Source organism: Hyperolius riggenbachi, chromosome 10, assembly GCF_040937935.1.
Source record: "Hyperolius riggenbachi isolate aHypRig1 chromosome 10, aHypRig1.pri, whole genome shotgun sequence".
NCBI lineage: Eukaryota > Metazoa > Chordata > Amphibia > Anura > Hyperoliidae > Hyperolius > Hyperolius riggenbachi.
Genome location: NC_090655.1, coordinates 278,395,572 through 278,418,763, shown reverse-complemented (window position 1 = coordinate 278,418,763; position 23,192 = coordinate 278,395,572). Strand labels below are relative to the sequence as shown.

Sequence of the window (23,192 nt, the reverse complement as noted above, 5' to 3'; positions counted from 1 at the left end):
ACATTAGAGCCTTAAGATTACATATAATAGCCTATTCAACAAAGGAAAAGGGTAGAGAGGAGGGGGGGGGAGAGATATATGAGCCCTGTATACAGAGGGAAATAAGGGGAAAACAAACATGTAAATTCAACAGTCATAAACTAGGTTTAAATCCCAGCGTGTATTAAGACCCCAAGGAGTGCGAGTGTCCATCTTATGGATCCAATAAGCTTCTCGCCTCAAGAGTCATTTGTGGGTGTCACCACCTCTCTTAGGACTCACTATACGTTCCACCCCTTGAAAGGTAAAGGAAGGAAGATTGTCCCCTGTGAACATTCTCAAAGTGTTTAGAGACTGCCGACTTTTTAAAAGTTTTCCAATTGGTGCCACAATAATGATCAGCAATGCGGGCTCTCAGATTGCGAGTGGTACACCCCACATATTGTAAGCGACAAGAGGTGCAAGAAATAACATAGATAACGCACCTCGTGTTGCAATTTACATTCTGTTTGATGGGGAGACTATTACCAGTCGCAAAAGAAAAAAAATAGAGAAACCCTTTTTGTGACAATGGCAGTAATTGCACGTTGAAAACCCACACGGGTAAGATCCCACTGTAGTAAGCCAGGTGGGGGTGCGAGACGAAAGGGTGGATTGGAAACAGCTAGGAGAAAGAATAGACCCCAAGGTACGTGCCCGTCTAGCAGAGAAGCGACACCCCTGTTTCAAAATGGCTTTAAATTTAGAATCGGAATTTAGCACTGGAAGATATTTCCTCACAATATTTGTGATTTTATTAAATTCAAGGCTGTATTTTGTGACAAAGGTCACCCTATCATCCCGATCCCCACCGCGGCTCCTGATTAACAGTTCACTACGTGGTCTCCTTGTGCCTCTAAAACGTCCCCAGGCTTACTGTTTCTTAGTATATCCTCTTTGTCTCAATCTGTCCTCAACCAAGTTACATTCCTGTTCCAATTCCACAGGGCTGGAACAGTTACGAGCTGCCCGAGTAAATTCCCCTGTAGGAACAAACCGAACCAAAATTCCCCTGTAGGAACAAACCGAACCAAAATTCCCCTGTAGGAACAAACCGAACCAAAATTCCCCTGTAGGAAAAAACCGAAAAACCAGGTAGCTCCTAGTTTGGAGCCTATTACCTGTAATGTGGTTAATCTTTCTAATTACACCCTCTCCTTAGATCAGGTTAAGCAATGTATGACCTATTCCGATATAGTAAACTTCTCACATAATAAACTAGTTTTCCTGGTCCCTTGGAATTTACTATAAAGGGATTCTACTTTGCACATGTAGCTATATGCCAGCTTATTATGCTTTCCTGCAATACTCTGCATGGCCGCACCACCCACAAGTGACAGCAATGGGGAGTGCTGGGGGGGATCCTGTATTGGTAGTTTCACCACTGACATCCATATAACCTAGATTATCCTCCCCTTATTATCTATCCAAAGGCAGCAGCATCCTGTACAGATCACATGACCACATCACTGAGGATGGAGGAGGACCAGAGTCACATGACTGAGAGGATATTCAACCTCACCCTGGAGATCATCTATTTGCTGACTGGAGAGGTGAGGAGGATTCTGGGAGGTCACATGACATATCTTTATTAATAAAACACACCTAACTGGAGAGGTGAAAGTGAATTCTTGGACAGTCATGCAACATTAATGTTCCTCTTTCCATACAGAGTTTTCCTCCAGTGAAGTCTGGTGATCATGTGACCATCACGGTGTCCCCACCTCATTCCCTGATATCTGAGGGACATAACAAGCAGAAGATTCTGGAAATCACCAGGAAGATGATGGAGCTGCTGACGGGAGAGGTGAGCTGCACTGGGAATTATGGGACATTATCCAGTGAGAGCAAAGGGTGTGACTGGGCTTTAACTGTATCATTGTGTATGTCAGGTTCCTATGAGATGTCGGGATGTCACCGTCAGTTTGTCCATGGAGGAGGGGCAGTATATAGGACACCAGGACCTCTACAAGGATGCCAGGATGGAGAATCAGCCGCCCCTCACATCACCGGGTAAGAGGAGATTCTTTATTACTTATTATGGAGAAAGCAGTGCTTGGGGTCCTCCTAGATCCCCCTCATCAGATAAACACAAACAGACAATGACCTCAATTCACTAAGGGCAGTTTGGCGCAAATAAAAAAAAAAGTGTTTGGTAAAATACTGAATTCTGTATTTAAGACTTTTCTTTCCCAAGTGCACCAAGATTGTCACACATGCTGTAATAGGTAATTTGCTGAGAAATGTTGCTTCAGTTCAGTAAGACCTGCTCAGTGATGCAGAAGTCTCACAGCTGTGGAGGAGGTCTCTGCAGCAAGCTGAGGTTCTCTCCTACAAGTGTCTGCATAACCCATTCCTGTGTGACAGCTTACTAGAGAGTAAAGGGCTTCCTGCATCCCTTTAGATGTGTATGCATGCCACTAAAGGGCCCTCTTCTGTGCACCAGTATATAGATCTACATGTCTAAAGGGATACAGGGAAGCCTCTGTACACCAAGCCTTGCTGTTGTATTTTGTTTATCTTTCTGATGTCCCTCCCGGCAGTGCATCTTATCAAATGAGGAGAGTAGCAGGACCAGGTGGCTCTTCCTATTGGCTTTCTCCCTTGTCTGTCAATTTTACCACACGCTGATTTCTAGTTATCGACGGTTCCAGCGAGATCTTAAAAATACCCAACACTTTATTTGTTTTACCAAATGCTGTTATCGTAGGGAATTGACATTTTGTATGTATTTACTGCACAAGCCGGTAATTTACCTTACTAGTCTGTAATTTTTACTTTCCAATGTGGTAACGCTTAGTTAATTGAGCCCATAGTATTCAGTCATTGTGTGGGTTTCCTACAGATGTATGCAGTAACAGAAATCCACCAAAGAGATATACAGGTCCTCTTTATAAACGTGGTTGTCTGCAGGAAGATCCCACCACCCCTCACCCTTATCAGGTAGGTGGAATTGAATGTCATTAGAGACCACAAACTATGTGACATGGTTTCCTGTTGTCTCTGCTGTTATCTGTGTTTACATTATAAAGTGCTTCTTATTCTGTGCACTTAGGGTGGAGAACTGATACATGAAAGTGCTGTGGTTAAAGAGGAAGAAGAAGTGACGTATGTGAGGAGTGATCAGCAGTCTATGGAGGAGGGTGTCATGATGGGGACATTTAAAGAGGAAGAAGAGGAGACGTATGTGAGGAGTGATCAGCAGTCTATGGAGGAGGGTGGCATGATGGGGACAAGTAAAGAGGAAGAAGAGACATATGTGAGGAGTGATCTGCAGTCTGTGGAGACAGGTGACATGATGAGGATAATTAAACAGGAAGAAGAGGAGACATATGTGAGGAGTGATCAGCAGTCTATGGAGGAGGGAGACATGAGGACAATTAAACAGCAAGAAGACACATATGTGAGGAGTGATCAGCAGCCTATGGAGGAGGGGAACCTGATGGGGACATCTAAGGAGGAAGACTTTATTACAAGGATGAGGATTGGTGAGTGATGAACATTAGATAATGAAAAGCCTTATTAAACTGAGTAACAGATATGTCCCTGCTGGGCACAGTATAGATCATCTTCCTCTCAGTATGTGTGGTAATATTACCACAATTTCATGAATCTGCCCCTTTGATACAATGTAAAGCAGTCAGTGTACAGCTTGTATAATGGTGTAAATTTGCTGCCCCACCAACATAACTCAACACACAGCCATTAATGTCTAATCCACTGGCAACAAAAGTGAGGACACCCCTAAGTGACAAATGTCAAAATTCTACTCAATTAGACATTTCAGGGCCCAATCCAATTCACTTACTTCCTAAGTTTTCCCCTTGGTGATATTTTCATATCTTTTCAATAAATGGCCTTTTAAGCCACCAGCAAGCAACAACAAATATGTACTTTGAATAATTTTACAGTACTTGTTCATTTGCAGAGTGTTTAAGCAGAAGATGAAAAATGATGTCCTAGGAGAGAACTTAGCAGAGGAAGGGAATTGGTTCCGGCCCTTTCCCTCCCTGAGGTCATGTGACTGGTTAGTGTTACAAGGTCTCAGGTGTGAGTGGGGAGCAGGTGTGGTACATTTGGTGTTATCGCTCTCACACTCCCTCATACTGGTCACTGGAAGCTCAGCATGGCTCCTCATGGCAGAGAACTCTCTGAGGAGCTTAAAAAAGAATTGTTGCACCACGTAAAGATGGCCTAGGCTATAAGAAGATTGCCAACACTCTTACACTGAGCTGCAGCATGGTGACCAAGACCATACAGAGGTTTAACAGGTCAGGTTCCACTCAGAATAGGCCTCGCCATGGGCAACCAAGGAAGCTGAGTAAACATGCTCATTGTCATAGACAGAGAGGTAGGGAGAGAGAGAGAGACACCAAGTGTGTATACACACACACTGTGCACAAACACTACACACAGACACAGCCTCTCTCTCTCCTTCCATTGCTGTCCTACACAGGCTTGCTGTAATCGTACTGGCAGCAGGGAGTGGGTGGAGCTACATCCTGCCTGCGTGTGCTCCTCCCCTCTCCACCTACTGTACGTGAAAACAAGGTGATAACTTAAGGACTAGAGTGATAAGACAACACTCTCACTGTGAAAGCTTATCCCTATATATTAATAAGGAAAGCCTCTTTAGTGAAGCAGTGAAGTAGTTTACCATGTTAGCCATAAAAGCAAGAAGTTTTGAATCAGGGTGATACCATTTATAGGCTAACTTAAAAGAACAAGAGTAAGCTTCCAGCTGGGCAGCCTTCGTCAGATTTCAATCTTGTTTGCTTACAAGATGTTGGAACAGATAGCTGTATACATGCAACATCAAAAGGAATACATAGATTTTTTTGCAAGCATAAATACATGTCATTAAGATGCCTTAAATGAAACAAAGCTTGGTGTAATTGCCTTCTTAAAACAGAAGGAAATTTGCAATAATTCAGTAATAAATTAACATTTGTGGTTACCCACAATGCACTACTACTAAATATGCAAATTATCCCTTTCTACATGTGGGTTTGATATGGCTGTGTAAATCTTAAAGCTATAGGCTTGCTATACACCAGCGGTTCTGGATGCTTGCTTGGCTTAACAAGGGCGAAAAGGTATCATTTGCATATTTAGTAGTAGTGCATTGTGGGTAACCACAAATTTTCATTTATTACTGAATAATTGCAAATTTACTTCTGTTTTAAGAAGGCAAATTACACCAAGCTTTGCTTATTTAGTAGGAGGGCTTTTTGGTTCCTTTTATCCCCCTATACATTCCTAGTAGTTTGGGTCACCCTGAGCTGCTTGGCTACTCTGTTGTACTCGTCCAAGCCCTATCTCACACAGCCTTATCAATCCCTGCCATGTACTGATGAGGACCAAAAGTCCGAAACAGGCTGTCTACATGTGGGTTTGATATGGCTGTGTAAAACTTAAAGCTATAGGCTTGCTATACACCAGTGGTTCTGGATGCTTGCTTGGCTTACCAAGGGCGAAAAGGGATAATTTGCATATTTAGTAGTAGTGCATTGTGGGTAACCACAAATGTTCATTTATTACTGAATAATTGCAAATTTCCTTCTGTTTTAAGAAGGCAAATTACACCAAGCTTTGCTTATTTAGTAGGAGGGCTTTTTGGTTCCTTTTATCCCCCTATACATTCCTAGTAGTTTGGGTCACCCTAAGCTGCTTGGCTACTCTGTTAAATGAAACAGAACATCTAAATGGGGTGAGAAGTTGTTAGCTGATTTATGACTCACACAATTGGGACTCGGACTGTCACAGAGGAATAGTGAATTCTTAGTTCACAAGTTTTAGCTACAAGCAGAATGGATGCTATATTTATCTAGGCTGAGAAAGAGTTATGGCAGTAAAGAGGGACTCCATTGAAAATAATGTAATAAAAAAGTGCTTCATTTTTACAATAATTATGTGATTGAGTCAGTGTTTGCCCATTTTAAAATCTTTCCTCTCCCTGATTTACGTTCTGACATTTAGCACATGGTGACATTTTTACTGCTGGCAGGTGATGTCAGTGGAAGGAGTTGCTACTTGCTTTTTTTGGCAGTTGGAAACAGCTGTTGTTTTCCACAATGCAACAATGGTCTCACAGTGTTATGTCAGAACCATGGTCCTGACATCACACTGTGGGAGGGGTTTCAACACAATATCGGCCATACAGAGCCCCCTGATGATCCATTTGAGAAAAGGAAAATATTTCTCATGGGAAAAGGGGTATCAGCTACTGCAGGGGCCCCCAAACTTTTTCGGTCAAGGGCCTGGTCAACGTACCTCAGACTGCTGGGGGGCCGGAACATACATAAAATGATGTTGAAAAACATTACAATCTAGGTATTGATTTCCCCCCAGTCATGCCTGGAGGAGAACTCCTAGCAGCAGCCATTCAGTCATGAGGCGCCTGAACAACGTCTTGGTGCACCACACAGTGAGGCCCACCCAGGGGACAACCTGCTTTCCAGTTGGACAGTAGTGTCACCTGATGCAGAATTGGATTGGAAGCCAGCAAATGACTGCCACAGGATGTGGATGGGTGGTGCCAGCACTGCTATTCTATAGGAGGGCTGCCGTTATTTAAAGGTGCAGTGGACCACATCTATAAGTTATCCATTTTGTGTTTGAGGGCGAGGGAAAAAGCTTCAGAGGGCCGCATTCAGCCTGCGGGCCGTAGTTTGAGGACCACTGAGCTACTGATTGGGATGAAGTTCAATTCTTGGTTACGCTTTCTCTTTAAATATCATTGGCCTCATACCAATATAAAAAGTTCTTGTCTTTATTGAAGCCTTTGTCCGCAGCTTTGAACCAATTTATAAACTTTTGTCTCTGCTATTAATCTCTCTTTTCACGATTTGAAGCCACCCTTCAGGGCAGTGACAGCCTTGAGAAATAGAGCATCCATTCTGCTTGTAGCTAACTCAGAACTCAGAATTTCCCAGAACGTCATTTCGGACAGCACCCCTGGATGAGACCCATCTCCCTCCGCACTGTGGACAGGAAACTGTTAAAACAAACATTTGCATAAGCAATAGGCAGCAGTACATACGATACATTCAGGCCACAGTACCTCAGTTTAGTTTCCTGTCCCGGATGGGATGCGTGGGAGAGGTCTCCAGGGGTGCCATCCATGTCAGGCGGCAGGGGCAGCGGTTTTTCAGGGCTCCAGGAGCAGCTGTACAGGGAGACAGTCTGGAGCCCTGCAGCATGTTGGAGGCTTCTCCATTGATGGCAGCGGATTTATGCGCACAGGCGCGCGCATGGAAGAAAGGTCACTTCCGGTTGTACCGGAAGTAGTCACGCGCATGGCGTCCCGCGTGATCTGAGGTCTGAGCTGCGCGGCAGGGGCCGCGGCTGTGTTGGTTTGTGACTGTGAATCATGGAGGACGCCACTGGGTCAGCTCCTGCACAATCTGCTAAGACTGCCCAAGTACCCTCTCTGGCAAGTAGATGGATTAAGTTATTCTGCTTAGCTAGCTATACATTTTATATACATTGTTCAGTGTTCTCCCCAGAATTTTTTTCCAGCCGGGTGGCATGAAAAAGTAGCCGGGTGGGGCGAGATTATAGAATGCAGGGCCGGTGCTTTTCTGCACAACTCTGCTTACAACAGAGAAAGAGGTGAGCCGATGACAGCCGGGTGCTCACCAAAACTAGCCGGGTGGAGCACCCGGCTAACAGAGCCTGGGGAGAACACTGTTGTTATCTCTGGAGGGAATGATCTAATGGCTGGTTATTGTTTATTATGTCTTGTAGCCTAAAAGACAAGATAAGAGTGATAGCTAAGGAAGCTGAAGGGTCTGACAGATCTTCTGCTCATTCCAGCCAGCATGGATCTAGCAAGACGGAAAAGAAATGTGCCATTTGTAACAGACATTTATCATCTTCTTCTACTAAGAAATTGTCGTCACTGCACAGAAAAGCTTGTTAAGGATGAGTCTCCTGTTATCTTTAAAGATTTAATGGGCTGGATGCGGGTTGAAATGTCCACAGCTATTAAGGACATTAAGGATTCTGCTATTGCCTCTACCGCCTCAGCTGCTTCAGATAATCCCGGAACCAGTACTGCTGTAAACTCAATACCTATACTAATTAATCCATCATCTCCGGGTGCATCTGTACCTCCATCTGTGCCTCCTACTACTAAGAGATATAGAAAAGAAAGCGATATTGAAGGGTCTGGTTTATCAGAAGGGGAAATTTCGCCTTCTGATGAGATTTCTAATGAAGAAGATGATTTATCTAAACCTGATGAACCAAAGTTTGCATTTTCACCCGGATTAATGAAGGACTTATTGATTGCCATGCACGAGACAATGGGTATCAGGTTGAGCAGAAATCTTTGACACCCTTGGATGAAATGTATGAGAGTTTGGTGGATCCCCAATCCAGGTTTATCCCAGTCCATAATACCCTTAGAAATATGATTAAAAAGGATTGGGATAGTCTGGAAAAGAGGGCTTTTGGGCCCAAATCCTTATCCAAACGTTACCCTTTCAGTCCTGAGGATCAGGTTTTTTGGGGTACTCCACCTAAATTAGATCCATCTTTTTCAAGGGTATCAAAGAAGACTGACTTGCTCTTTGAAGACTTTGGAAATCTTAAAGATCCAAATGATAAAAAGATGGACAATGTCCTAAGAAGAGCATGGGAGTCTTCTTCCTTAACTTTTAAGCCTGCCATAGCTTCCACAGCTGTACGCAGATCTTTGAAAACATGGCTTTTGGATGTACAGAATAAGATTGCTTCTGGAGTACCTAGAGAGGAAATTTTAAATGACTTTCCTAAAGTTTTGAATGCTTCCAATGATTTAATTGATGCCTCAGATGATACTGTTAAGCTAACTGCTAGAACTACAGCATTGGTTAATTCGGCAAGGAGAGGAGTATGGGTGAAAACCTGGAATGGGGACACTTCTTCAAAATCAAAATTGTGTGGTATCTCCTGTGAAGGGGGTTTGCCTTTTGGTTCAAAGCTGGATGATACTCTGGACAGAACAGCAGATACCAAGAAGAATTTCCCAGTTAAGAAAAGACCTTTTCAGAATAAGCGTCCCTTTCGTCCTTCATCCAAGAACGAACCAGATGCCAGGTCCTCTAAGGGTAAAAGATGGGCCCTTTACAGATCGCAAAAGCCCAGATCCAATTTTGTTCCCTCTAAGAAGCCAGATAAACAGTGACGCCGGGATCCCAGTGGGGGGGAGAATTGCAAACTTCTTCGAGTTATGGCAACCTCAGTTCACAAACCAGTGGTTGCTAAACATAATATTGGAAGGTTACAGTATAGAATTCAGCCAACTTCCTCCAACTCACTTTGCCCAAGACATCTAGAAAAATTTGTAGCTCTCCAGACAGAAGTTCTCTCTCTACTACAAAAAAAGAGTGATTCGAGAGGTTCCAGGATGCCAAAGAGAACAGGGGTTCTATTCCCCGGTTGTTCTAGTAAAAAAGCCACAGGGCAGTTTTTGTTTTATTCTAAACTTAAAGGATCTGAACCGGATTGTAAGGTACAGAAGATTCAAGATGGACAACATCCAGTCAGTAATCCGTCTTTTGCAGAGGGACGATTATCTAGCACCTAAAGGATGCCTATCTTCACCTGCCAATACATCTATCCTCACAACAATATCTAAGGTTTGCAATACAGATGGAGGCAGAGGTAAGACATTATCAGTTCAATGTTTTGCCTTTTGGATTGTCTTCAGCCCCATGGTTATTCACTAAGGTTATGTCTGAAGTCCTGGCGGTTCTTAGACAAAGAGGAGTTAACATTGTTGGTTATCTTGCTGATTTCCTGTTTTGGGGTAGGTCACCTGATAAGGTAAAGGAGCAGATTGATACTACAATAGACTTCCTACAGCATTTAGGCTGGATCATTAATTGGGAGAAATCTTCCTTAATCCCTACCAAGTTTATAGAATTCTTGGGGTTTAATGTGTCTATTAGGGAGGAAAGACTGTTTTTACCTTCCAGAAAGAAATACACTATTCTTAATACTGTTTTCTCTTATCAGAAGTCAAGAAGCATATCATTGAGAAAGGCTATTGCTCTACTTGCACTTCTCACTGCTTCCTTTCCAGCGGTTCAGTGGGGACAATTCCACTCAAGGTTCCTGCAATTTATGGATCCTCAGTTCTTGGAATAGGTCACTCACAGCTCTGGACAAGAAAGTACTGGTGCCTCACAGCATAAAAGTGTCTTTGATGTGGTGGCAGAATCAAACACATCTATCCCGAGGACTTCTTTGGAGTTATCCAGTTCAGACATCAATAACAACAGATGCCAGTTTATGGGGCTGGGAAGCTCACCTGAATTTTCTACCAGCACAGGGTCAGTGGTCTATGGAAGTAAGTTCACAAAGGGAACTGGAGGCTGTGTGGCAGGCCTTACAACATTTCAGTACGCAGATCAGATGTTCTCATGTCTTGATAAAGACGGACAACAGGAGTGTGGTGGCCTTCCTGAACAGGCAGGGCGGTACAAGAAGCAGAAGTTTATGGAAACAGACTGAAAGATCCTGTTCTAGTCAGAAGCAAATCTCAGCTCTCTGACAGTTGTACACTTGAGAGGTGTGCCAAACCAGACTGCAGATTTTCTCAGCAGGAAGAAACTGGACCAGAATGAATGGTCTCTGAATCAGGGGATGTTCCAGGAGATTGTTGCTCAGTGGCGACGTCCAGATGTGGATCTCTTTGCCAGAAGGGGCAATGCGAAGTGTCCAAAGTTCTGTTCCCTTTATCCAGAGGACTCCCCCTGGATAATAGATGCCTTCATGATCGATTGGGGAAAGGCGCATTTCCTCCAATTCCGTTAATCCCAAGAGTGATAAAGAAGATTGCTCAGGACATAGCGCAGGTAATCCTGATTGCCCCTCTATGGCTGAAACGAGCATGGTACACAGGTCTTCAGTCACTGGCAGTTTCAGAACCAATTATATTTCCACTTTTAACGGATCTGTTGACACCGGGGCCAATTGTCCATCCGGATCTGGGGCGTCTTCACTTATCTGATTCCAAGAAGAAAGCAAAGAGCATGCACCTTCCGTCTAAATAGTGTTGTTTAATGGCAGTGAAGACAACCTTAAAATTCTTGCAGGCATTTCATATCGATACAGTGTTGCATAAAGTATGCTTGTCAGACATCTCTTACGTGACCGGCAAAGAAACCTTCGGTGGCTGGTGCTGGAGGTGGGTGCCCGGCTAAGAGTGGGGAGGCGACGGCCGTTTCGCGTCTATGCGACGCTTGGTCACGCGTTCCACTGTGAACAGCGGAAGCAACTGTCCCGGCCTATAGCGGGAAGAGAATCCCGCCCCTTCCGGTGACGTCACTTCCTAGTGACGATGTGTGGAGCGCAAATGCTCAGGTGGCACGCAGTATGGCGGAAGTAATCCGTGTATTGGGCCAACGAACGGGGAACTAATTGAAATTAACAAAATTGTAAATAGAACCCACACCATGCTGCCGCTGCAGATGCAAAAATTTACTGACACAGAAAATTTATTATTTAAAGCTGCGTCATATACGTGGCACCACGCAGTGTACAAGGCGGCATCGATGTATGGCACAAAACTGCAAGCCAACAGAGCCCATGCGCTTAACACACTGTGCAAACTGTGTTTTTAAAGTGACAGTGCAGGTTAAAAACAGTTTGCTGGGAAAAAGAGCTACTTGGTCAAACTGCTAGTGGACAAACAATGGACAGGCCAAAGGGCATCTGGATAGTTGGGGTCAGGTCTATAGGGAAAGGGGGAGGAGGTGGATTGATACCATGGGGTATAATTTATAAATACCCAGTCTATGCACACTAACAGGGTAACCCCACGTCATATATTATGGCCACTTGTTTAAACCTTAGCATATACATTCTAAATTCCTATATTGGGAATACAGTGAAGGGCAATCAATTGCCCTATAGCCAATAAGTCAAGGGCCATGACATGTGCCTCCAAAAGCCCAGATCCAATTTTGTTCCCTCTAAGAAGCCAGATAAACAGTGACGCCGGGATCCCAGTGGGGGGGAGAATTGCAAACTTCTTCGAGTTATGGCAACCTCAGTTCACAAACCAGTGGTTGCTAAACATAATATTGGAAGGTTACAGTATAGAATTCAGCCAACTTCCTCCAACTCACTTTGCCCAAGAGATCTAGAAAAATTTGTAGCTCTCCAGACAGAAGTTCTCTCTCTACTACAAAAAAAGAGTGATTCGAGAGGTTCCAGGATGCCAAAGAGAACAGGGGTTCTATTCCCCGGTTGTTCTAGTAAAAAAGCCACAGGGCAGTTTTTGTTTTATTCTAAACTTAAAGGATCTGAACCGGATTGTAAGGTACAGAAGATTCAAGATGGACAACATCCAGTCAGTAATCCGTCTTTTGCAGAGGGACGATTATCTAGCACCTAAAGGATGCCTATCTTCACCTGCCAATACATCTATCCTCACAACAATATCTAAGGTTTGCAATACAGATGGAGGCAGAGGTAAGACATTATCAGTTCAATGTTTTGCCTTTTGGATTGTCTTCAGCCCCATGGTTATTCACTAAGGTTATGTCTGAAGTCCTGGCGGTTCTTAGACAAAGAGGAGTTAACATTGTTGGTTATCTTGCTGATTTCCTGTTTTGGGGTAGGTCACCTGATAAGGTAAAGGAGCAGATTGATACTACAATAGACTTCCTACAGCATTTAGGCTGGATCATTAATTGGGAGAAATCTTCCTTAATCCCTACCAAGTTTATAGAATTCTTGGGGTTTAATGTGTCTATTAGGGAGGAAAGACTGTTTTTACCTTCCAGAAAGAAATACACTATTCTTAATACTGTTTTCTCTTATCAGAAGTCAAGAAGCATATCATTGAGAAAGGCTATTGCTCTACTTGCACTTCTCACTGCTTCCTTTCCAGCGGTTCAGTGGGGACAATTCCACTCAAGGTTCCTGCAATTTATGGATCCTCAGTTCTTGGAATAGGTCACTCACAGCTCTGGACAAGAAAGTACTGGTGCCTCACAGCATAAAAGTGTCTTTGATGTGGTGGCAGAATCAAACACATCTATCCCGAGGACTTCTTTGGAGTTATCCAGTTCAGACATCAATAACAACAGATGCCAGTTTATGGGGCTGGGAAGCTCACCTGAATTTTCTACCAGCACAGGGTCAGTGGTCTATGGAAGTAAGTTCACAAAGGGAACTGGAGGCTGTGTGGCAGGCCTTACAACATTTCAGTACGCAGATCAGATGTTCTCATGTCTTGATAAAGACGGACAACAGGAGTGTGGTGGCCTTCCTGAACAGGCAGGGCGGTACAAGAAGCAGAAGTTTATGGAAACAGACTGAAAGATCCTGTTCTAGTCAGAAGCAAATCTCAGCTCTCTGACAGTTGTACACTTGAGAGGTGTGCCAAACCAGACTGCAGATTTTCTCAGCAGGAAGAAACTGGACCAGAATGAATGGTCTCTGAATCAGGGGATGTTCCAGGAGATTGTTGCTCAGTGGCGACGTCCAGATGTGGATCTCTTTGCCAGAAGGGGCAATGCGAAGTGTCCAAAGTTCTGTTCCCTTTATCCAGAGGACTCCCCCTGGATAATAGATGCCTTCATGATCGATTGGGGAAAGGCGCATTTCCTCCAATTCCGTTAATCCCAAGAGTGATAAAGAAGATTGCTCAGGACATAGCGCAGGTAATCCTGATTGCCCCTCTATGGCTGAAACGAGCATGGTACACAGGTCTTCAGTCACTGGCAGTTTCAGAACCAATTATATTTCCACTTTTAACGGATCTGTTGACACCGGGGCCAATTGTCCATCCGGATCTGGGGCGTCTTCACTTATCAGCATGGAACCTGAGTGGGAAATCTTGAAGTCGAAAGGTTTCTCAGATGAATTGTCACAGACTTTGATAGAACGTAGGAAGAAAGTTACCCGTGTAATTTCCCAGAAGGCATGGAAGGTATTTAATGACTGGTGTGTGGAAAGATCATTCAATAGAACTTCACTCAGGTCTATTCTGTAATTCCTGCAGTGTGGGTACAAGAAAGGTCGTAAGTGGTTTCCCATGGAAACGGCAGCTCGTTGGAGTGGCCTTTCCATGTCAATTCACGGATGATGTCTCCGTGAACAGCCTGCGAGCCTCCGATCGCGGCTCGCAGGCTAAATGTAAACACGCGGGGAAGAAATCCCGCTGTTTACATCATACAGTGCTGCTGCGTAGCAGCGCCGTAAAGGAGATCGGCGAACCCCGGACTCTGATTGGCTGAAGCCTATCCGAGGCGGCGCAGGACGGATCGCCGTCCTGTGCCGCCCATAGGAAGGAGGGAGGGAAGTACAGGGAGGCTGGGAATCGCTGTCGAGGGGGGCTTTGAGGAGCCCCCCCCCGCTACACGCAGCAAGCAGGTGGCGATCAGACCCCCCCAGCAGGACATCCCCCTAGTGGGGAAAAAAGGGGAGGAAGTCTGGTCGCCCTGGCTATTACACGATCTGTGCTGTGGGCTGGAGAGCCCACACAGCACAGATCAGTGCAGCATAGCCTGGTCCTTAAGTGTTTAAAGTACAGGTGTCAGCCCTGAGTGTGTTTTTTGGAAAGAAGATTGGCACAAGAAGATCTGGTGATCCGCTTCTTTCAGGCTTTAAAAAGGTTGAAACCTGCAACTAGGTCTAGAGTACCAGCCTGGGACTTGAATACTGTCTTACAGACCTTATGTGAGTCTCCATTTGAGCCTTTAGAGCAGATTTCGGACAAATATCTAACTCTTAAAACTATTTTTCTTCTAGCAATTACTAGTGCTAGGAGAATAGGAGAATTACAGGCACTATCCATAAAGGAACCTTACTGCATTATTTCCGAGGATAGGATAACACTATGTCCGGATATGTTGTTTCTTCCAAAGGTAGTGTCTTAATTTCACAGAAATCAGGAAATTTTTCTACCATCCTTTTGCGAGAATCCATCAAATGACAAGGAAAGAAAGCTCCATAATCTGGATGTCAGAAGATGTCTTATTTACTACCTGGAACATACTTTTTCCTGGAGAAAGACAGAGGCAATCTTCGTTCTGTTTGCGGGAAAATCCAGAGGTAATAGAGCTTCAAAAACTACTTTGGCGCAGTGGATTAGACCAGTGGTTCCCAACCTTTTCCGGGCCGGGGAACACTTTCTGACCATATTTTTCTCCGGGGAACGGCGGCGGGGGGGGGGGGGGGGGGGGGGCGGGGGGGGGCGGCGGCGCGGGTGTTTGCGCGACCTAGTGGACAGTGCCGTGCTATGGGGGGGGGGGGGGCTGCATAGCTAGCATAGTTGCCCCAGTATAGGTAGTTTAGTTGCCCCAGTATGGTTAGTATAGTTACCCCAGTATAGTGCCCCAGTATAGCTAGTATAGTGCCCCAGTATAGCTAGTATAGTCCCAGTATGGATAGGTAGTGCCCCAGTATAGCCAGTAAAGTGCCCAGTATAGCTAGTATAGTACCCAGATAGCTAGTATAGTGCCCAGTATAGCTAGCATAGTGCCCAGTATAGCTAGCATAGTGCCCAGTATAGGTAGGTAGTGCCCCAGTATAGTGCCCAGTATAGCTAGTATAGTTGCCCACAGTATAGCTAGTTTAGTTGCCCCCAGTGTAGGTAGTTTTTTTGCCCCCAGTATAGCTAGTTTCGTTGCCCCCAGTATAGCTAGTTTAGTTGCCCCCAGTATAGCTAGTACAGTTCCCCCCAGTATAGATGCCCAGGAGGGGGGGAAGCAGCGCTAGAAGGAGGGGCAGTGGAGGCAGCGGTGGGGAGGGGGGAAATATCCCCCCCCCCCTCCCTCACCTGGGACCCCTCCTTCTGCCTCTCTCCCCCTCCGTTTAGCGGTGGCAAGTGCGGCTCGGCGGCGGGGAGGCATACGGAGAATTACTCACCACTTCTGCGTTCCAAGCGCCGGCAACGTCATGTCGTCACACATCTCCGCCTTCAATACCGCCCACTGTGCTTCCGCTAATCAGGAAGAACAGTGGGCGGCATTGAAGGCGGAGATGTGTGACGACTTGACGTTGCCGGCGCTTGGAACGCAGAAGTGGTGAGTAATTCTCCGTATGCCTCCCCGCCGCCGAGCCGCACTTGCCACCGCTAAACGGAGGGGGAGAGAGGCAGAAGGAGGGGTCCCAGGTGAGGGAGGGGGGGGGATATTTCCCCCCTCCCCACCGCTGCCTCCACTGCCCCTCCTTCTAGCGCTACTTCCCCCCTCCTGCACCCTAAAGTAGGTACAGGTCTGGCGAGAGGCCAGACCTGTACGGCACACCGGGCAACATGCCGCGGCACACTGGTTGGGAAACACTGGATTAGACAAACACTTGTTTCTGCATACCAACTTTAGGGAAAACAATTGAAAACTACTATCAAGGCTCATTCTACAGGAGGTATTTCAACGTCTTGGGCAGAGAGGACAGGGGCCTCTATAGATCAGATTTGTAGAGCTGCAACCTGGTCAAGTCACAATACATTCGTGAGACACTATCATCTGAACGGTTCTGCAAGCACAGCTTTATCCTTTGGACGAAAAGTGTTGCAAGCAGTGGTCCCACCCTAAGTCTTTATCTCTTGTATATCGTCTCATCCAGGGGTGCTGTCCGAAATGACGTTCTGGGAAAGATCTCTTTACTTATGGTAAAGTCTTTTCCGGTAGTCATGAGGACAGCACCCCTGCAACCCACCCTAATTGGGTGGAAAAGAAGGTAAGTATTTGTGTAAGCAGAAGTTATGTTTGTGTCATCTTTTGTATTAACTGAGGTACTGTAGCCTGAATGTATCTTATGTACTGCTGCCTATTGCTTATGCAAATGTTTGTTTTAACAGTTTCCTGTCCACAGTGCGGAGGGAGATGGGTCTCATCCAGGGGTGCTGTCCTCATGACTACCAGAAAAGACTTTACCGTAAGTGAAGACATCTTTACTATTCCTCTGTGACAGTCTGAGTCCCAATTATGGGAGGATTCAGTAAACAAGGAGTCTTATCTATTAGTCATAAATCAGCATCAGCTAACAACCTCTGAAGACACCATTTAGATGTTCTGTTTCATTTAAAGGGGACCTAAACTGAGAAGGATATGGATTTTTCCTTTTAAAATAATACCAGTTGCCTGACTCACCTGCTGCTCCTGTGTCTCTAATACTTTTAGCCACAGCCCCTCAACAAGCATGCAGATCAGCTACTCTGACTGAAGTCAAACTGGATTAGCTGCGTGCTTATTTCAGGTGTGTGATTCAGCCACTACTGCAACCACAGAGGTCAGCAGGACTGCCAGGCAACTGGTATTGTTTAAAAGACATCTGTGTCCCTCTCAGTTAAGGTTCCCTTTAAGGTATCTTAATGACGTGTATTTATGCTTTTAAAAAAAATCTATGCATCCCTTCTGATGTTGCATGTATACAGCTGTCTGTTCCAACATCTTGTAAGCAAACAGGAGTGAGTCTGATGAAGGCTGCCCAGCCGAAAGCTTACTCTTGTTCTTTTAAGATAGCCTATAAATGGTATCATCCCAACTCAAAACTTCTTGCTTTTTAGTGAATTAACACTTAAAATACTGATTGATGTGTGGTGATGTTTTCACTTGCCTTATTATCACCAGAAGGATGTTAGTCAATTTTGGCCATTGTGTTTTGTAGCATGTAAATAGTAACTGTTGAATTGAAGTGAGAGAGGAGAGAGTCAGGAATAGATACGGCACCTATTCTGCTGAACTTCTGAGACACAATCTCCTCCCCAGTTCTCCTTGAATGTCGCTGTTGCCCATCCTCTAATGGCCAATCTCTCTGCTTCTTTTACATTAAAATAAAGATAAAGTTTTAAATAACTGTTAAACCTCCCTAACCCCAGCTTCCCCTAATCAGGCAGCCCTTGTTGTATATGTGGACGAGGTCAGCCAGATTCTCTGCTCTGCATGGCCTGACCTATACTCATCATGGGATATTATGTTAGTGGCTTGTATAATTAGCTGCTGCAGCAGGACTTGTAATTCCATTAGGAATAGCGGCCGTGTTGTTTGGCCTCGCTCTCCCTGACCTCCCCACACTGTAATCTTAGATTGCAGGTTACTATTACAGTAACGCACTTTCTCCAACTAGAGCAGATATAGCCCCGCCCCCTAGTTATAGCCTCCGAAGAAGCGCTTGTGTGTGAAACTGCCGTCAGGCTGCCAGCAACCAGCACCCACCATTGTCCACCCCCACACCGGTACGTGTTTAGTCTCTTCTTATGGACTGTGAGGTGATGATGTAACACACAGCCTACTTGTCTGCACATTGCCAAATAAAGGAAGTTGTACAGCAGTGCCGACCATCCTCTTTCCTTTCATCCCTAATGATAATTGTTCCTTCCCTCAGAATTCTCTAACAGGAAGTGATGATGTTTCTCTATTTGCAGGGCGGAGTCCCGGCATCAGGAACCTCTCAGAGACTCGTCTCTCTGTATCCACAGACTGTACAACGGATGATGATGTCACTGGACAAGAGTCTCCTGCAGATATCCTGGTTACCCCAAATATCCCCCCAGACTCCCCTCACCTGTCTAACCCTGAGGGGCCTCATACCCAGCACAGCTCTCACCCTGCTGGAGGGTCTTATTCCTGTTCCACATGTGGAAAATGTTTTGATCGTAAATCAAATCTTGTCACACATGAGAGATCTCACACTAGTGAGAAGCCCTATTCATGTGCCGTGTGTGGGAAATGTTTTGTTCATAAATCAAGTCTTGTCAGTCATGAGAGATCTCACATTGGTGAGAAGCCCTATACATGTGCTGAGTGTGGGAAAAGTTTTTTATGCAAATCACATCTTATCAAACATGAGACAACTCACTTTGGAGAGAAGACCTATTCTTGTGCTGAGTGTGGGAAATGTTTTGTGAGTAAATCACATCTTGTCAGTCATAAGAGAACTCACACTGGTGAGAAGCCCTATTCATGTGCCGAGTGTGGGAAATGTTTTGCACAGAAATCAAATCTTGCAAGACATAAGCTATATCATACTGGAAAGAAGACCTATTCTTGTGCTGAGTGTGGGAAATGGTTTAGATATAAATCAGAGGTTGTCATTCACGAGAGAACTCACACTGGTGAGAAGCCCTATTCATGTTCTGAGTGTGGGAAATGTTTTGCACAGAAACAAATTCTTGCCAAACACGAGCTATCTCATACTGGAGAGAAGCCCTATTCTTGTGCTGAGTGCGGGAAATGTTTTAGATGTAAATCAGAGGTTATCATTCACGAGAGAACTCACACTGGTGAGAAGCCCTATTCATGTGCTGAGTGTGGGAAATGTTTTAGCTTTAAATCGTCTCTTGTCATTCATAAAAGATCTCACACTGGTGAGATGCCCTATTCATGTGAGAAGTGTAGGAAATGCTTTAGATATAGATCACAGCTTGTCACACATGAGAGATCTCATACTGATGAGAAGCCCTATTCATGTGCTGAGTGTGGGAAATGTTTTAAATGTAAATCACAGCTTGTCCGTCATGAAATAACTCATACTAGTGAAAAGTCCCATTCTTGTTCTGAGTGTGGGAAAAGGTTTACTTGCAAATCACAACTTGTCATACATGAGAGATCTCACACTGGTGTGAAGCCCTATTCATGTGCTGAGTGTGGGAAATGTTTTGCACAGAAATCTCAGCTTGTCATACATGAGAGAACTCACACTGGTGAGAAGCCCTATTCATGTGCTGAGTGTGGGAAATGTTTTGCACAGAATTCAAATCTTGCCAGACATGAGCTATATCACACTGGTGAGAAGCCCTATTCATGTACTGAGTGTGGGAAATGTTTTGTGCAGAAAGTAAACCTTGTCATACATGAGAGATCTCATACTGCTGTGAAAATATATTCGCTATAAATGTTTTGATGTACTTTGTATATTTTATTTTATGTTTTTGCAAAAGAAAGCATGTTTGCTCAGTGCATTGGTTTGTGAAGCATTAAAGTCCCTGAACTGTGAGCTGACATGATGAGATAAATATGTGTCCAGCTGTGACAGGATAGTGTACTGGTAAAGGACTCTGCCTGTGACATACAGTGGTGCCCATAATTCTTCATAATCCTGGTAGAAAAAAAAAACAAAAAAAAAAAACAACGTTTTGTAAGAAATAATACCTTTTAATGGCTAACTAATAGAGTTAAATGATGCAAGCTTTCTGGGATCTAGTCCCCTTCTTCAGGCATATTTCCAGATGTAAGCTGAAGTAAAACACTGATGCAGATAAATGGTAAACACGAAGATGACAGTTGTGTTGGTTACTGTTTATCCGTAACCAACACAACTGTCATCTTCGTGTTTACCATTTATCTGCATCAGTGTTTTACTTCAGCTTACATCTGGAAATATGCCTGAAGAAGGGGACTAGATCCCAGAAAGCTTGCATCATTTAACTCTATTAGTTAGCCATTAAAAGGTATTATTTCTTACAAAACGGTTTTTTTTTTTTTCTACCTATATAATTTGTTTGGCTAACACGGTACAGAAACTTTTTTGCTACTTTCATAATCCTGGCAAATTTTGACTTAAAGTTACTTTTATTCAACCAGCAAGTCATTTTGTGATGGGAAATTACATAGGTGTCTCCCAACAGATAATAAGACGATGTACAAGAGGCATTATTGTGGGGAAAAAACATTTCTCTGCTTTTGTTTACATTTGAGCAAAAAGTGTCCAGTCCAAAATGAGATAGCAGAGTGGTAGGAGGTGCCCAGATCAATATAGTGTGTCTTAGTGATAGCAAAATCTCTATTGGAATACATAAATGTAATGTGGTCCTACCTTAAGGATTCAGTAGGCCTTGCTATAATAAAGTACATTTATTGAGCACTCAAAAAGACAACACGTTTCATGGCGTAAGCTGCTTCCTCAGGTTGAGTATAGTGCCTTAGATAAATCAAATAGGGCACTCAGAAACTGAAGATTACAATTATGAATGACATTTCATAGGACCAATTACAATCAAATAAAAACACTTCACATAAAATTGCATTCTTGAATCACTTCAGATAAAATTTGCATGAATACATCATACATCAGGTCTTATATATACAGATCAAAACGTTTTTTTGGGCATATGGAGTCCTCGGGCAATATGGTATATTTAATAGTCTATTGAGAGGAGGGCACAATATTTGCATAAAATAGTGTCTGTAATTTAGTCAAAGATTAATCAAGGATTATTAATATATTGCATATTCAGGCACAAATATGCCATACCAATGTATCCCATGGGCTTTATTAGGGTGCCTATATGGGAATCAATCTGTCTGTGTAAAGGCTTAAAATTTAGACCAGCACTTTGGCTGGATAATGAGGGTTTTGATTAGAGGTAATAGGTGGAGGGCGAGCGCTGGGTTAAAGTCAGTGTGAGGTTGGTAGTGCTGTGATGGGAGCTAAAAGCACAGGCAGTTTGTAGTGCTGCAAGTCCAAATGGGTGGAGGAGAGGCGGCGCCTGCCAGTATGGTGCTAAAGACACAGGCTGTTTTTAGTGCTGCGCTGGGTGCTGTAAGCGCACTTAAGTGGAGGAGAGGTGGCCCCCACCAGTATGATGCTAAAGGCACAGGCTGTATGTAGTGCTGCGCTGGGTGCTGTAAGAGCACTTAGGTGGAAGAGAGGCGGTTCCTGCCAGTATGGTGCTAAAGGCACAGGCTGTTTGTAGTGCTGCGATGGGTGCTGTAAGCACACTTAGGTGGAGGAGAGGTGGTTCCTGCCAGTATGGTGCTAAAGACACAGGCTGTTTGTAGTGCTGCGCTGGGTACTGTAAGCGCACTTAGGTGGAGGAGAGGTGCCCCCAGCCAGTATGGTGTTAAAGGCACAGGCTGTTTGTAGTGCTGCGCTGGGTGCTGTAAGCGCACTTAGGTGGAGTAGAGGTGGCCCCAGCCAGTATGATGCTAAAGGCACAGGCTGTATGTAGTGCTGCGCTGGATGCTGTAAGCGCACTTAGGTGGAGGAGAGGTGGTCCCAGCCAGTATGGTGAGAAAGGCACAGGCAGTTTGTAGTGCTGCGCTGGGTGCTGTAAGCGCACTTAGGTGGAGGAGAGGTGCCCCCAGCCAGTATGGTGATAAAGGCACAGGCAGTTTGTAGTGCTGCGCTGGGTGCTGTAAGCGCACTTAGGTGGAGGAGAGGTGCCCCCAGCCAGTATGGTGCTAAAGACACAGGCTGTTTGTAGTGCTGCACTGGGTGCTGTAAGCACACTTAGGTGGAGGAGAGGCAGTTCCTGCCAGTATGGTGATAAAGGCACAGGCAGTTTGTAGTGCTGCGCTGGGTGCTGTAAGCGCACTCAGGTGGAGGAGAGGCGGCCCCTGCCAGTATGGTGCTAAAGGCACAGGCTGTTTGTAGTGCTGCGCTGGGTGCTGTAACCGCACTTAGGTGGAGGAGAGGTGGTCCCAGCCAGTATGGTGATAAAGGCACAGACAGTTTGTAGTGCTGCGCTGGGTGCTGTAAGCGCACTTAGGTGGAGGAGAGGCGGTTCCTACCAGTATGGTGATAAAGACACAGGCAGTTTGTAGTGCTGAGCTGTGTACTGTAAGCGCACTTAGGTGGAGGAGAGGCGGTTCCTACCAGTATGGTGCTAAAGGCACAGGCTGTTTGTAGTGCTGCGCTGGGTGCTGTAAGCGCACTTAGGTGGAGGAGAGGTGGCCCCAGCCAGTATGGTGCTAAAGACACAGGCTGTTTGTAGTGCTGCGCTGGGTTCTGTAAGCACACTTAGGTGGAGGAGAGGTGCCCCCAGCCAGTATGGTGCTAAAGGCACAGGCTGTTTGTAGTGCTGCGCTGGGTGCTGTAAGCGCACTTAGGTGGAGGAGAGGTGGCCCCAGCCAGTATGGTGCTAAAGACACAGGCTGTTTGTAGTGCTGCGCTGGGTGCTGTAAGCGCACTTAGGTGGAGGAGAGGCGGTTCCTGCCAGTATGGTGCTAAAGGCACAGGCTGTTTGTAGTGCTGCGCTGGGTTCTGTAAGCACACTTAGGTGGAGGAGAGGTGCCCCCAGCCAGTATGGTGCTAAAGGCACAGGCTGTTTGTAGTGCTGCGCTGGGTGCTGTAAGCGCACTTAGGTGGAGGAGAGGTGGCCCCAGCCAGTATGGTGCTAAAGACACAGGCTGTTTGTAGTGCTGCGCTGGGTGCTGTAAGCGCACTTAGGTGGAGGAGAGGCGGTTCCTGCCAGTATGGTGCTAAAGGCACAGGCTGTTTGTAGT

At 45.1% G+C, this 23,192-nt stretch overlaps 1 protein-coding gene across 1 annotated transcript in view; it reads left to right on the top strand.

Moving 5' to 3' along the window:
• Positions 1 to 20,123, top strand: part of LOC137535464 (zinc finger protein 182-like) — a 28,002-nt gene extending 7,879 nt beyond the window's left edge. The window contains exons 2-7 of the mRNA XM_068257296.1: positions 1,452 to 1,571; positions 1,691 to 1,825; positions 1,911 to 2,031; positions 2,864 to 2,961; positions 3,074 to 3,506; positions 18,392 to 20,123. Coding sequence (XP_068113397.1) covers positions 1,452 to 1,571; positions 1,691 to 1,825; positions 1,911 to 2,031; positions 2,864 to 2,961; positions 3,074 to 3,506; positions 18,392 to 19,860 — 2,376 coding nt within the window. The 3' untranslated portion in view covers positions 19,861 to 20,123. The remainder of the gene's footprint in view (positions 1 to 1,451; positions 1,572 to 1,690; positions 1,826 to 1,910; positions 2,032 to 2,863; positions 2,962 to 3,073; positions 3,507 to 18,391) is intronic.
• Positions 20,124 to 23,192: the final 3,069 nt, after the last annotated feature.